Below are 16,170 nucleotides of genomic sequence, written 5' to 3'. Positions count from 1 at the left end.
CATAGAAGTGCTGTGCTATGCAGAAAACAAGGGGGAACAGTGGTGGCAGAGCAATGCAGTTGCGTTCAGGCAACAGTAAGCTGCATCTACCAATACCATACCACACAATAGTTGTGACTGCACATGCTAAATAATGCACTTTCAATCCACTTTCAAAGCACTTTCCAACTGAATTTGCACAGTAATATCCAGTTGGAAAATGAATTGAAAGTGGATTGAAAGTGCATTACTTAATGTGTGGGATCACAGCCATTGTTGTACAGGATGGGTGGAGTGAACCTTTGGGTTAGGGTTAGCCGCCCTGAGCCTGCCTTGGCGGGGAGAGCAGGGTATAAATAAAATTTATTATTATTATTATTATTAATTTATTATTAGTGCTTTGTAGGTATTCTGTAAGTGCTGAACAATAGGATCACTGTGAGTGACTTTGTAATGAATGCTGCATTAACAGGGCATATAGGTCTCAAAATTATACTACAGATTTCCAAAGAACTCTATAGAGATACAAGTAGCTGGATAGATTACAAAGCCTTAACAATCATGGCCAGCCAGAGCACAGTTTGACAAAAGTGGAAAGGGAAGAAGGATATAATTTGTGGGGTATTTATTGGTAAGATTTCAGAAACGTCTCTAATACATCTGCATGAGGATTTGTTTTTATAGAAGGTGTTAACCTTCATCTACAGGTAAAAAGATGCACTGACTTCATAAAGTTTTTCATTATCAAATTATAAAGATTGCACTTTAAATACTGTTTCAAAAATGTGAATATTGGTCCAAACTCTCTTTGGAATAAATGTGTTGTAAAGTACTTAAACCCTTTAAACGTTTTTGTTTCACTAAATTCAATGACACTTCTAAGTAAGACAATTTAACCATATAACCTAGGATAGATGCATCCCAAACATACAGTTAAAAAAAAACCCCTCTCAGTGGACACAATCCCCTGTGAAATTTTTATTTTAAATTACAATCCAATGACCTAATGGTCATGGACAGCTCAGTGAAATGCTGTGCATATCCCATTCAAATGACAAGGCCACAATGGAACCTGTGCAGGATGTTCCCAATGCATTCTGTCCAATTGAAACACAACCCTGTAAGGGAGGTCCAGCAGTAGTTTCCTTTGACAGTGAAACTAAGATTAAGCAGGCTTTCTAATCATACAGCTATAATCTATACTGAGGAACATAAGAATTCATTTCTATGGGATTCACTGGCAGTTCTTCCTAAAGAGAAAAACTCTTCAAACAAATGTGTGCTTTTTGTTTTTCAGGGTGTTTTTTTTTTTTTAAAGGAACATGCTCTTGGTGTGGAGTTCCTTTCCCATTTGGTAGGAATGATAATGGTGTGCCTTCTGAAAATAACAAATTATTTTTGGTGCTTTGATTTTGGCTACTCAGCTTGAGGAACTCTCACCACAATGGGTGCAGAGCAGTTCCAAACTCCAGGCCCTTTTTGAGGGCTATCTCAGGTTAAGTATTCTCACCACCTTGTTACTCAAAACTTTGGCCCTCATTTTTCACTAATGGAAACCCACAGTGATCAGTATAAAGGGGGTTCATTTAGCAAACTTACTTTTATGAAGTATGAATAAACCAGGAGGTCTACCTCATTCATCGTTAAAGTAAAAGTGGATCTCTACTCTCTGACAAAGTTCAGCCACTGAGCTGCAGCATTAACTTGTATTCTAACAAGATTAAAATATATTTGTCCTGGGGATTAGCATACTTAAGTCCCCTTTTGCCTTTTTAGCAGTGGCAGTGCACTTTGATCTGTGTTGCATGGCAAGAGCACGGCTTGGGCCCAGCCATCCGAGTGCCAAGTGTGAAATCGGCCTGATGTCATCCCCATTCTTCATCTTTTACATCTTTCACCAGTTTAATTATATTTCCGCCACAAAGCTCTGGAGCTTCATTGCATATTCAAGTTTGACTAGGAAGCATTTACAAAAAGGTATGGATGAACTAACTCTGTGGGGGGAAGGGACAGGATGCTTAAATCTTTGCTGAAAGGGGGCAGCTAGCCCCAACTCTTGTCTTAGTTTTTTTTTTTAATTTACCTGAATTATTTTTTTGAATGTGTATAGACCTTATTGGAAATTGATCATTTTTGCCCTATCATGGCACAAATTGTAACCCTGAACTATCAACCATTCACCTTTATGGACTGTTACATTTTAGCACTGTTCTTTATATTTCCTGCATGTTTCTTGCCTTCTGAAATTCTGCTGCCGCCCTTCTGTGTGGGTCTTTCATGCAGCTTTGCTTCTTGCAAAGGCAGCATTGCACTCCATAGAGGCAGAGAGCTGAGATCTCTTCAGGACATTTTTCACATTTCAGAGGAAAGGGATATCTTCTGGAACGGGGCAAGGAGAGGGATCACCAAGAGGTCACTTCTGCCATGGAATAAGTCTGTAGGTGCTTGAAGAATCCAGTTTTGCATGGTGTTTAAATGAAACAAGTAGTTATTCTCCCCTGCTTGCTTCTCTTCTGTATCACTGCCCAATTTTCTCAAGAGTTAGACTTGTCTTAATTCGGCCAGAAGGCATCTCTACGGCCAGGTCCTTCCCACTGGAGGGGGGGAAGGGCACCCCTGCTTCAGAGGTGTGAGGTGGCTTTGTGGATGAGGAAGGGGGTAAAGGGAGAGGAAATGAGCCACCTGCAGCTGTGACAGAGGCTTTGACCTTCACCCCGGGTTTTCTGGCCACAGACTCTATTCATAGTAAGTTAGAGTGTCTGTGAGATACAAACACATTCTCTCTCTCCAGCTCATCAAGTCAGTGACCGTTGGGCGTTACTTCCACATACAAGCTGGGCAGAATAGAAATGCAGATCAGCGTCTTTAGCATTTGAGAGCAGGTCAATGCTGGGAAATGCTCTTCTCAGACAGCCTCTTTTGTCTGTGATTTTCCAGTGTTTTCTACTTTCCAGATATGAGCAGAGACAGGTAATGTGACAATAGATGAGATAAATGTATGTTCCCATTTGCTATTGAGGAGAAATGGGAGGTGGGAAGAAGTAAGGCCTGATGTGAGTTTGAGATACTTCAAATTAATGAGAATTTTATTTGGAACCATTACACTCAGTTTAGAATGTGACGTTACAAAGCATTGGTTTTTAAATTGAATTGATATAATTATAAAATTATCTCCACATAATTAACTCAAGGATTACACTTGGTTCTATTTAGCATGTAATCAAAGCCTATTATGTTTTAGCTATAGGAACGCCAATTACATTTCGGTTACTTAGACCCAGCTCCATTTAGAGGAGGGGGACATAGCTTATCGTGGCTTTATTACAGTTATGTTCACTAATGGAAGAAAGACAGATGTACAAAATGGTATAGACTCCTCTATATACATGATCTATAACTCCCCCACTCCCCCCCCTTTGGTTTAATTCAAGGTTTTATTGAGGGATTGTAAAAGGAGATAGAAATTCAACTTACTACTTATTTCCAGTCTGGGACATGAGTCTTGATTCTGGTAACAGAGCTCATCTTCAGTTAAAGATGGGAGGGGGGGAGTCACATAATTAGGGTCTACAAATTGGATGGATCTGAGCATGAACGTGAGGTGGCAATAGAAGTTAGGTCTATGGTCACTAGCTGTGAAAAAGTAAAGGGGAGAGATCAGTGCAGGAAAGCCTTACTAACCTGCAGTAAAAATGACAGTATTTGAAATAAACAGGAGCAAATGAAGATGGGAATTTGCTTCTGAAAGTCTGGGCTAGGGGAACCCCTGCTGACAGCCTCTCCTTCCCGATCTATACAGCTTCCTCCTTTGACGTTTGCTCCGAGTCGATGAATAGTACGCGGTGCTTCCCTCCCCCCAAACTCTGTGCCCCGCCAATAAAGGGAAGCGGCGGTGTGTGGAGTCCTGGGACAACCCTGTCCCAGCCCGGCCAAGGGGAGATGGGTGTGGGCTGGTGGAGCGGGAGGCATTCGCAGCTTCGGTGGGCAGAAGGGGGGGGCGGGCAGCCCTGAGACCCGGAGCCAGAACTTGTAGGAAAGGGCCCCTTTGCTCGACGGGCCCGGCCAGATGCCTCGGCTTTGCCTCTGGCGCTTGCGGCGAGGAGACAAGCACCCCTCGGGCGCAGACCTGCGCGCAGCAGCCCCAAGTCTGGAGCTGGAAGGCAGGCGGCGTTTGGCAGCTGGCGGGAGGGGGGCGAGACTGGGGGTCGGGAGAGAGCCGGGAGAGGCCGCCTCCCCCGCCGCCGGGCCGTGGCGCTTGCCGGAGAGGAGCGTGGAAAGCCCTCTGCAGCCTGGCTGTTGACTCCCGCTCCAGCGCCGCACCGTGCGGGTCGTCAGCGCCAGAGGGGAAGGCTGCAGTGCACAGGCACAGCCACCCCCCCCCCCCCCGCAACGCGGGAATGGGCAGCCTGCCCGGATCGAATCCCGCGGGCGGGCGGGTCTGAGCCTGCCCAAGGACGTGCCTCTCCTCCCAGTAGCGCTCGGGCTCCTCCCGCAGTTCTGCCTCCGACCAGCTGATCCGCTCCAGAGCCGCCAGGCCCTCCCCTCCCCTCCCCTCCCCTCCCCGAGGTGGCTGTCGACTGGCTCTCCGGGGCCATGGCGGGCATCTCTAGGAACAGGGCAACTCTCTGGGCCTTTCACGTGGCGGTGGCACGAAGGCTGCAGGAAGGAGGGAGCGGCTCCCTGCCTGGCCCGGGCCTTGCCCTGCACACCCATTTCAGTCCTCAGGATGGGAGCGGGAGCGCGCGGCTCTTCGGCCGGACTCCTCGTGGGGCTGCTGGCGAAATACAGGAACCGGCGACTGCATGTTCTGGTCAAAACACTCGGCCCGGAGAGACGGCAGCAGCCGAGGAGAGCTGTGTCCGGCAATCGCCCTCAGATCGCCCTACCGAGGCTGCACCTAATAAGCAGCTGGAGCGGCCCTTCGGGGTTTGGCAGGACTTCTCCAGAGGAAATTTGGTTGCAGTCTTTGTGAAAGTATCCCTGAGCCGCTTGCGCCGAGGACAGCGCTCGTGGAAGTGGGAGAGGGAAATCTGTGCCGCTCTCTTTCTCCCCCTCCCCGGCCAAAGGCCTGGTCTGTGGCCTTGCCCCGAGTCGAGGGAGGCGGCAAGGGGGGGAGGGGAGAGATCTCGTCGGTCCTGCCCCGGCAAGATTCCTGCCCCCGCCCCGTAGTAGGTTCTTTGCTGGTGCCAAACTAGTCACACTGGGAGGGACTGAAGGAAATATGGAGCAGGGAACCAGCTGGGGGGTGTCTAAAGCCGACTTAGTTCCATTCCATCGCATCCTTATCCCACAAAAGGCTTCCCGAAATATTACTCTGAAATGGTGGGACCTTCCAGTGGCGAAAATGGGCACCCCCGGCGGAACTGCTCCAGAGGTGCCCAGGCGAAGGGACCGGGCCTTTCTGGCCCTCCGCCGAACTCCGAGAAAGTCTTCCTTTTATCCCCGCCCGGGTTTTCCCCGCTGCGTTTCTTAGGCTTCTGAAAAATGCTATTTTGTTTACTCTCGTTGCTTTGTTTATTTAGCCCTGACGGTCCGGAAGCAAACCTGTCTGCAGATATGTGCGGTGTGTGCTTTGATGTGTTTGCTGAACTGGAGGCGCCTGACTCTGAAATTGAGCTGGGCCTCCTTCGCCACCATCTTTGAACCTTTCTCCTGAGCAGCTAAGCGTCAGAAACGCCAGTCTGGCAGCAACGCAGCTCTCCCAGGGGCACTTTGGATGGCTGCATGGGCGGGGATTGGAGAGACAGGTCGGATATTAAATCAGCGGGATACAGAATGACTTCTTGCCGCCCACAACCCCGAGCTTTTACCCTCCAAGAGTGACCCTTGAAGCAGAAGTAGTCCTAGATACTCGGAGACGGCTACGCCAGTGTAAATAGTCAGCGAATCCATCATACCTCAAACCTATGGCACAATAGGGCAAGGATATTTGCATATATAGTGCCTGGCCGTGTGGTGGAATATTGCCCGAGTGGGACCTTGCAGATTGCAATATTCCCGCCGAGCGATGCCTCTCGCCGATTGCGGCAGGGAAATAGAAATTGCTTATGAAACGACCTCGTTGGCTCAAAGTTAGGGTCCGTCTTCAACTTAATTGCACATGATTAGGCTTGTATCCGATCACACCCAATCTTCGGATAGTACTTCCTCGTAAGGCTTCCTGTTTGAAAGCATTTGCTTTAATCAGAAATGCCATTGTCTGTGATTACTGGGAAAGAACGCCATTAAAAGCCTGGGGAGCCACACGGAAAAATAAAGGAAAATATGCACACACTTGTCTTCAACTCCTTGAAGGCGTTACCCTTCGTGTTTTTATTTGGAAGTAAATTCTGTTGAAGCTCCTGACGCTTCCCAAGTAAAACTAAAGATACTTGAGTGCAAACGAGTCTCATTTCTTTTAGAAAGTTACTTTAAAAACAAACAAACTTGGAACATTTGAGAAATCTTTCACAGACCTCTTTGGCACTAGAGAAGTCGTGTGGATTTAGTCACCACTGTTGTTAGCGGGACTGGATTTGTCTTGCCCAGAAGCACTTCGGCATAACCAGATTGTGGCGGGAGTTCATCGTGTCTCTCGAACTGTGTGTACGCAGGTGGAAATCTGGATGCAGCAAGCATTGCTAAAATCAAGAAACCCCATGTTTTCGAAATTCACATCGTTTCCCTTAGCGATTGCCCACCGCCAGTTATGGGTTTTGCTTTGAGTGTAAAGATCTAGTCGGGATGCAGTGTAGAATCGTAGTTGCAGCGGTTCGAAAAATAAGAGTGAATTGTGGCGGGTCGTGTTTTGCTTCTCCCTGCCTCTGCCATCCGGTTCTGCCTGGGCTGAAATGCCCCCCGTGGATAGACCAGGAGGCGCTTGGGCCTCTTGGGCTTTTGGCCTGCTTCTTCGCAGGCATGGGCCACCGTGACCCGGTGGAGAGCTCTGGGGAAGCCTCACCTAGATCCCAGATCCTACCTAATAATTCCAGAAAGGTAGTGGCCTTAACCTATTGTGGCAAAATAGGTCCAGTGACCAGTGGCATCTAAAGACATTTATTCCAGATTGAGTTTTGATGAGAGCTGAACAAATGAGCCCTGACCTACCAAAACTCACGATGGAACAAATATCTGTAAGATGCCCCTGGACTTCGGTTTCTTTTACATCCAGCTGGTCTGCCTCAGTTTTCTTCTCCTTCTCGCGCTGCTGCTGACTTCTCCAGTCAACTTCTGCAAAATGAAAGCGTGCGCAATGTACACAGGCCTTCGGGCACCTGCATCTCTAGACAAAAACACCCCGCAACCCTGGCACTTTCGAGGCCAGGCGGCTGCGTTTTTAAGGCTACAATCCTAGACACGCTTATTCGGGCCTCCTGGTCTTACTGAACACAAGGAGCGTTATTTCCGAATAAACAAAAATGCTGCACGACTTGGACTCCCGGGTATAAAGTTGTCCTCCTAACACAACTTTGGATGCCGCACACTTGATGGTGTCTGAGTTCAGGCCTACAATGCAGCTCAGCGTGAGTGTGAAACAGACAGCGACGATTTTCTCCAGGCCTGGGACTTTTCCCTCCAAGAATGTCTCGGCTTGCAAAAACTTTCTAAAATAGCTGGACGGAGATTCTTACTTTCCGCCAGAATCTTGGGTATGCGGTTCCGAACCCCTGGCCAGCGGCGACTTAGCTGTAAGCCCCGTTACCTGCGTCAAGACGCAGAAGCAAAAATGTGCCGGGTTCAGAGAATCACCAAGTATATTTTTAGAGTTCTCTCGAATGGAATAACATTTCGGTGCATTAACTGATACAGCCGAAATAAGGACTGCGGTGGTCTCGACTGCCTGTTTCTCTCTTCCGAGACTGAAGAAGAGAATTGGCTGAGCTATCCGGCGATTAAATCTCCTTCACTGCACTAAAAGAAATGAGTGCATTGATTTTTGCCTCCCCACCAGGACTTAAACTACAAATAAGATTTTCCTGCCCTAACTGTTTATAGAATAATATGTATATTATTGTGTAGCTTATGGTTTTGCAAGCACAGTTTCTACCAGTGCAGTCCTAAATAAAATTACAGTCTTCTAAATCCATGGAAGTCAGCGGGCTTGCAAGCATGTAACTCTGCTTTGGATTGTACTGTAAAATACGTACTTTCTCAACTGTTGGGACATTAAAATATTTATATTTTCATTTTTAAAGAAGAGGGGATGTTATATAGAGAGGACATGTTAAACAAGCCATTTTTTTTTTAAAAAAGTGATATATTGCTTATCCTGAACAGGATTTATTTATTTTTGTAGAAAAAAAGAAAAAAAACTGCCCTCCTTTCCTCTGATGTAGATGAATTGTCTAAAGTTACTTAAAGTGCCTTCCTCAACATGTTAACCAGAAGCCTCTAGTAAGTGTGCTTAGGGTTGTAGCGTTAATTATGCAAAAAATCGATTAACCGCCTGGCAGCAAAAACAAAATAAATTCCCCTTCTTTTCAGTTGACATTCACAACTCTCTTCCACCTGTGTACAATTCTCTTAGGACTTTAAGAATGCCTTTTCAAGAGTATGTAGTGCTCCAGTCTAAGATTTTGATGCACGCGTGGTAGATTTCATAATAAACTTGGGTCTTTTTTATTTCATGCTGTTTCCAAAGATTTAAACAAAACGGAGTGAAAATGTCCACAGTTTTGCGACCACAGTTGTAAATAGAAACATTTATATTTCATAAAGGTATAGATATTTTATACTGCAAGTTGTAAAATTCACGTGTTCTGAACTGGGGAGGGGGGGAGCCACCTTTGCTTTCTTGCTAAAAGGCAATGGCAGGCATTGAATTATGCCTCTTAAATAGCAGGTGGCTAGCCATTTAAAATTACAGCGTCGATTTCATAAGTTGTTTCTCTTTTTCCAGAATTGATACTGTTATGTACAAGACGTATCTATTACAATCGTGAGATAAAGAGAGATTTTAAGGCAAAGCAAGTAGAAATAAAACGGCGACTACAGTCCTGCGTCCCATGCCGTGCTCTGGTGCCTCTAGCCAATATTTCGACTACTTTTTCCAGGAAGGGGAAGCGAAATCGAGATCTGAGTCAAAGATCTCTCTCCCTCTCTCTCGCGCACACACACACACACACACACAATGTAAAAATACTAAGATTCATCACACCTCGCCTTGAATTCCGGGTTAAAAATGAAGGACAGGGAAGAGGCAATAAATAAAACTAAAAACAACCCAATGGTCTCTTCAAATCCTTCGTCATTTAGAAGTGAAACATGGGCTCTATTGATAACCGCACCCAAGGCGAAGTGTAGCAGTCCGGGCTATTGATTCGCCCTTCTGAAAATAAAACGGCACCCTTCCTAAGCGAAGAATTTCAGCAGCCCCCTCCTCGCCATATCCTCTTGCATAACAGAAATCAGTGGGGCTGAACAGAGCCCTCTTCCCCCCGCCTCTTCCTCTGGATTTGTTCTTTCCGCTGAAGCCCCTGGACCGGCGCAGGCCGGTTGCCTGGGAAGGCCTTCGCTGTCTGTCCCACGTTTGCGCTGAAAGGACCAGTGATGCAAACGTCCCCTCTGCACACACACTCTCTTTCTCCCGCGCGCGCGCGCGCGCGCGCACTCACACACACACTCTCTGTCTTTCTCACACACACACACATGCACAGCCCCTCGCACCGCCACAGCCTTTGTGCAAAGTCCTGGCCAGCTGCAACTGCGGGCCGAACTGTTTTCGGACCCCCACTTTGGGGCAGTTAGCAGCTAGCAAGAGGCAAAGCAAACCCCCCAGGCTGGGAAGCTGGCTCCGGAGAACCCAAAAACTAAAGGGGCACGCACGGTCTGGCAAGCGCGGGGCTTCTGGCACCGGGCAAAGGCCTCGGCCCTCCAAGTTTCCTTCCTTTCGAACACGGCGCTCTCCTGGGATTCCTCTCCAAACTTTTCTCGCCAGGCTCCCGGGAAGCAGAGGGGAGCAAGAGGCGGAAAGCCAGATCCCCCCACCCCCAAAAGAACCTGTCTCAGAAGTGGAAATGTCCCCAGTTTGGAGACCTGCAATCGGGCTTGGCTTATCCAGCCTTTGCTGAATAACACTCCCCCCCCCCCCCGCCCCGGCGGTTTGGCTTAGCCAGTGGAACACGCAGGCTCCCCCTCTCTTCGGGGGTTCTTTCCCCCTGGTATTTACAGAGTTCTACGATGAAAAACTCACTCTCTGCCCACCCCAAAGGCCGACACGAAAGAATGAAGCGGGGGGGGGGAGGGGGAGGAGAGAAAGAAACGGTAAAACTCGTAGAACAAATAGGAGAGCTATTTATTCGGTTCACAGTCTCGTGAAATGCAGCAATAAAAATCTTTGGACGTCAGCAAAAGTTGTTTTAATATTTTGAATTTCAAAAAACAATGTCCAATGTCCCTTCCAAACGGCGCTTAAGTCTATAAAAAAGGTAACTTAAGCTCTTAAAAAAATTGATAAAGATAGCATCTAAAATTTCCATCGAACAAAAAAAATCAAAAAAATATTTTATAATCAGATATTTCGGATTTTTTTTCTTTACAACACCTTACCTGTAAATTATATATATTTATGTACACATATACACAGAATATTGCAGAATTATATCTAATACACAATATTTCCCACTATTTATGCTGGTATAGTCTTTATACACTGGCCCTTATTTGTTTTTGTTTTTTGTTTTTGTTATTTTTCATTAAATTATTGCATTGTATAAACTCTGACGGCCCCCTCCCCCCTCCCCTCCCCCCCCCTCCCTCCCTCGGCTGTCCCGGGCGAGCCCCCCTCCCCACGCCACCTCTACTCGCTGTCTGACTTGCCGTCTTTCGAGGCCGTGGAGTGGTTGTACAGTCCTTGTGCCATGAGGTGGACCGCCAGGGAGTTCTTGTTGCCGGTGGCCTTCTTGATCTTGGCCCGCTTGTTCTGGAACCAGATCTTGATCTGCGACTCGTTGAGGCTGAGTTCCTGGGCCAGGCTCTGGCGCCTCTGCTCCGTCAAGTATCGGTTCGTCTGGAACTCGGCCTTGAGTCTCTGCAGCTGCTCCGCCGTGAAGGCCGTGCGGGGACGCTTGTCCTCCTTGTTGGGGTTCTTCTTCTTTGGTTTGCGGGATCGGGGGCCTGCGGTCCCGGGCGAGAGGAGAGGAAGAAGGAGACAACAGAGGTTGGACTGGAGCCGGGCTGGAAGGAAGCCGAGAAGCGGCCTTGGCTGCAGGGAGCGGGAGGCTGCCCGGTGGGCCTGCCCGGTGTTCTCCGCGAGGCGCCAGTTCTTGCCCCCCCACCCCACACGTACCCTGGCTGGGTGTTAAGAAAGCCCCCCCCCCATCCCAAGGCTGGCGATCTTGGAAGCTGCCGGCCGATGGGACTCGGTTTCCTGCTGCCCCGCCTCCTCCGATAGACGGGAAGGAGGCGCCCCGGACACCCGCCGCCCCAGGCTTCCCACAAGGGCGCCGTCGCCTCGCCTCCCCCCTGCTCCCTCCCTCCCTCCCCCCCCTCAAGGGCAGCGTTTATTTGTTCCCGCGGGCGGGGGTGGGGTGAGCCGGCTGCAGGGGGGGGGCGCCCCTCTGGTTGCCCTCCGTTTCCTGTCGGCTGTGCCCTCGCCGGGCAGAACGGGGCCTTCGTCTCTGGGCCTCGGCTGGGCCAGATGTCGAAGGGGGCCCGACCGCTTGACAGCTCGGCCGGCCCCTTGAGAGAGAGAGAGGCGGCCGGGCACGTGGGCCTCCTTCGCTGCTCCCAGGCCAGGCCCGGCCCGGAGAAGGCTGCCCGCCTCGCCTCCCTTCGGGATCGGGACCGGGAGGGTGAGGAAGGAGCCCCGGCCTGGCGCCGGCGGAGAGCGGCTTCGCACCTCTCCCGGAGGGGAACCCACCCGAGCTGCAAAAGGAGGCCCGGGGGCGGGGGGCTTCTGAAGAAGAAGACCCGCCCCCCCCCCCCCCCCAAACCAGGAGAGCGAGCGGGAGGGCGCGTCAGAAGCCTGCCTGCCTCTTCGTCTGTCTCTGGCAAGGCATCCCCGGGCCGGGACCGGCTTTTCTCCCCTGTTTGCGAATCTTCGCCCCCTTTCCCGGCGTCCGAAGCCGGCCGAAGCGGCCCGCTCTCCCCCCCCCCCCCCCCAGTCCTTTTGGCGGAGATTTCCCGGAGCCGCCGCTCCTTCCTCGGCGGAGGGGCGCCAAAAGACAGCGCCTGGCTGCTGCTTCGGAGCGCGCTGCGGGCCGGGCCTGCCCACCCAACACAATAGCGCCGGGGAGGAGAGCCGGGCGCCTTCGGGCCGAACTTTCCTCTCGGGCCGGGCGTGTTGGGGGGGCCGCTGGGGGGGGGGGGCTGGCCGGCTCGGGGGTCATGAGGGAGCCACAAAGGCCGGCGGAGGAGGGGAGAACAATGGGGGCCGCCGCCGAGATCCGACCTCCGGCGGGCTCCGAGGGGCGAATCCGGCAGGCACGTTGCCGGGCGCGGAAGGCGGGGGGCGCAAATTCTCGGTCTGGGGGGGGAGGAGGAAACAAAATATGCGCCCCCGGACTGACGTCAGACGGAGGGGGGAATGTTGAGACTGCAGAAGGAATGCAAGCCCTCCCCCCCCCCCCGTGCGACTTCCGAGAGAGGCTGTCTTCCCCAGGCGCCAGACCTCCCGCTGCCCTCTCTCTCGCCCCCCTCCGACGAGCAGCGGGCAGGGGAGCAAAATCCCCGGGAGTCCAACGGGGCGGCGGGTTTCCAGGCCTGCAAAGGGCGCGGGGGAGGGGTCCTGCTGGAGCCCCCCCCCGCACTTCTGCCCTTGCAGCTCCCTCGAGAGGCGGGTGGGCTTCCGAGGGCGGGGAAGCGTCTGCTCTGCTCTGCTCTGCCTGCTTTGTGCGGGGGGCTGGGATCCCTGCCTGGGACCGGGGCGAGGCGCTGCCTTACCTGACGAAGGCCTGTCGGAGTAGCGGGTGCAGTAGACCCAGGCCGGCCACAGCATGGGCTGCCCGCCGGGGAAGGCGCTGGCCTGCGAGCTGTCCGAGTCGGAGCTGAGCGACAGATCTCCTCCTCCTCCGCCGCCGCCGCCGCCGCCGCCGCGGGACTTGAGAGTTTCCCGGTCCAGCGCGCCCGAGTCGCCTCCTTGCTTGGCGGCGGCCAGAGCTTTGGAGGCGCCGCCTGCTGCCGCTGCTGCTGCTTCTGCGGGGGAAGCGTTGGGCGGCGGGGCTGGCGGGTTGCGGGCGGCCAGGAGGTGGGCGGGCGGCGCTTGCTCGGGGCTGGAGCCAGGGGTGCCGCCGCAGCCGCCGCAGTCTTTCCTCCGCCCGAATTCGGGCCGCAGGATGTTGTCGATGAAGAAGTTGGTGACGCGGTGCGGGGGGTGCGCGTGGTTGCCCGGCGCCTGGAGCGCGCGGGGCAGGAGCAGGGCCCGCCGCCGGTTGGCCTCCCCGTCGCTGCCGCTGCCGCTGCCGCTGCCCGACTCCTCCGGCTGGGCTGGCGCGGGCGGCTGCTGCTGCTGCTCGGCGCCTTCTTCGCCCGGGCGCTGCTCGGGCTCCTCCATGCTGCCGGCGGACTCCCCGCCCGCCGCCGCCGCCGTCTCGGTCGTCCTCCTCCTCCTCCCCTTTTGTCTGGGCGCGCTCGCCCCGGTCCCCCCCAGCCGCCGCCGCTCTTCCTCGCCGGGCGAGCCCAATCCAGGCTGGGAGGCGGCGGGCGAGAGCCAGAGAAGCCGGGCTGGGGCCAGAGAGGAGGCGGCGTGGGGCTTCAGCGGGCTCTCGCTCCTGCCGCCTCTGCTGCTTGGGAGCCTCTCAGTCCTGGCGCGGCCCCCGCTGGCATCCCGGGCCCCGCGACGCCTTCATCGGGAGGGGGGACTCGCCTCGGCCCCCCCTCCGCCCCGCTCTCCTCCGGCTCGGCGCGGGATCCCGACCCCCGGCTCCTGGGCTAGGGCCGCCCTCGGCTCCTCTCTACGCCGGGCGCGGCAGCAGCAGCAGAAGGCGCAGCCTGGAGCCCCCCGCAGGCATCTGGACGGGCGCCGCCGCCGCCGCTCTCGGCCTCCAGCCCTCTCGGCCAGCCGGCTCTTCCGAGGCGCATTGGAGAGGCGATGGGCAGGGAATCCTCTTCCGCTCGCCCGGGCTGTCTCGAGCGCCGCCGCCGACGTGAATTTAGAAGCCACTTACACTCCACCTGAAATACTTTCACTCTGGATTTTTGTTCTTATTTTTAATAGAGCCCCGCAAGTGACGTTGCAAGGCCGGTATCCTAGACACGTGCCTTCGGCCAATAGGAGAAAAGACTTCCCCACACGTGATACAGTAGCTCTCTAGTAAATGACAGGAGCGGCCCCCTCCTCCCCCCCTCTTTCTCTCTCTCGGCTCCCTCCCCCCTGATTTTAAAGCTGCAGCGTCCTCTATGCTCCAGAGCCCCCCTTTCTTTAATCTTAAAAAGAAGAAGAGAAGGAATGCAGAAATACTTCCGACCTCTAAAGAAGGGACAGATTCATCGTCGCCTCTCGCATTGCTGATCTGGTCCTTTCTACACCTTTGTCTCAATCCTGGAGGACTGCGGTGTGCGTCACATCGAGAGAGATGCATATTTTAAAAATGCATATTGTTTACACTTGGCGTTGGGAGGGGAGAAGGGGAGGAAGGCAGAAAGAGAGGGGACGGCATCCCACAATTCCTTGCAAAAATGCATAAATAATATTAAATGAACCCGTGCGATACAAAGGGACTTTTTTGTGCTACCGGTTTATTTGGCTGGGGGAGGGGGAGGAGAGCCGAGGCTTCAGAGGCGGTTAATTTCTCCAGCAGCCGCTCGCTCCCTGGCGGGTTCCCTCCGTCTTTTTTGTCTTAAGGTTTCCCCTCACCCAACCGCCCCCCCCCCCGACCAGCCTTCCCTTTTGTGGTCTCCAAGCTCAGCCTGCAGAAGAAGAGACGGCCAAATATCGGGTCGCGAGTTACTGCGGGTGTTTGTGTTCAAAACAAAACCAAACAAAAAACAAAACGCCGCCAGCCTGCACCGCGGCTGTGACTCCGGGCCGCGTCAGAGCCATAAACATACGGCGGGATGGTAATTGAATCATTCCGCTGAACGCTGGACAGGAGCCTTTGATCATTTATTCCAACTTCAAAAACAATATCAGACAGAGAGGTTTCCCACTGACAGGCAGCGCGACGGGAACCTCCCCTTCCCCCAAGCGCTTTCCACCAAAATAATCAAATGACAGGGGTTTAAAAAAAAATACACATATACACGGACTAATTGCCTCCTAAAACTGTAGCAGATCAAAATCCAGCGTTGCGGGAGAGTCTACTCAGATCCAGGCAGGATAGAGGGTAGATCCAGGCAGGATCCTTCCTTGGACCGAGCCCCTTTCTCCCTCCTTCGGTCTGCTAAGAATGCCTCTCCGCGTAAACGCTCGCGCCTTGCAGACGAAACCCAAATAATCATCCCTTCCCCCGGCATTCGCAGGATCTTTGCTTGGCCGCTCTCCGATTGATGAAAGTCGCCCAAAGGTCAGCGAAGCGCTGGAGAGGTTGTGCCGCTTTAAAACACGGAGGGGAAAGAAAGAGAGAGAGAGAGAAAGCAAGAAAGAGAGAAAGAGAGAGAAAGAGAGAGAGAGAAAGAAAGAGAGAAAGAAAGAAAGAAAGAAAGAGAGAGAGAGAGAGAGAAAGAAAGAAAGAAAGAAAGAAAGAAAGAAAGAAAGAAAGAAAGAAAGAAAGAAAGAAAGAAAGAAAGAAAGAAAGAAAGAAAGAAAGAAAGAAAGAAAGAAAGAAAGACATTCGTTCCTGCCCACAAACGATGGTGGGGAGGGAGGGGGTCGGATCCATGAGCCCAGCAGCGCCAAAGCCGAAGCTGAAGCCAAAACATAAACAGGCGAGTGCTGCAGGCAGCTGCTCCGGCCCCTTCCTCGAATTCCCTCCCTGGCCCTCTGCTCCAGAGGCACCTTGGCCGTGCAAGGAATCCAGGAGGCCCCGGGCAGCGGAAGGAGCGAAGAGATGGAGAGCCAGGCAGTGGCGGGCCAGGACGGGGGAGATCAGGAGGCCAGTGCGGCTGAGGGCCAGAGCCCGGCAGTACCTGGGTGGGTCCTTCTCCGGCCGAGGTTTCAGCAGGTTCCAACCCAGCTTTTGGTTGCCTTTGGGGAGGGGGGGGGGGCGGTGATCAAGCTTTAAGCAAGAAAGAAGCAAGGAGGGGGGGGGACTGAATCCATCAGGCAGAAGAGAAGGTGAGGAAAAGCCAGACCTGAGAAGACCTCCGTTACTATTGTCTCGGTTGTTTTGTTTT

The 16,170-nt window shown here is 52.7% G+C and overlaps 1 protein-coding gene across 1 annotated transcript; it reads right to left on the bottom strand.

Moving 5' to 3' along the window:
• Positions 1-10,741: 10,741 nt before the first annotated feature.
• On the bottom strand, positions 10,742-13,450 carry EN2 (engrailed homeobox 2). Its single transcript, XM_060248300.1, has 2 exons — positions 12,841-13,450; positions 10,742-11,073 (listed from the first exon to the last, which is right to left on the bottom strand). Exons 1-2 carry the CDS (start codon positions 13,448-13,450, stop codon positions 10,757-10,759), a joined length of 927 nt encoding a protein of 308 aa, XP_060104283.1. The 3' UTR covers positions 10,742-10,756.
• Between the last annotated feature and the right edge of the window lie 2,720 nt (positions 13,451-16,170).

This window comes from Heteronotia binoei, chromosome 10 (assembly GCF_032191835.1).
Source record: "Heteronotia binoei isolate CCM8104 ecotype False Entrance Well chromosome 10, APGP_CSIRO_Hbin_v1, whole genome shotgun sequence".
Lineage (NCBI taxonomy): Eukaryota > Metazoa > Chordata > Lepidosauria > Squamata > Gekkonidae > Heteronotia > Heteronotia binoei.
This window is presented reverse-complemented; position numbering and strand designations above follow the sequence as displayed.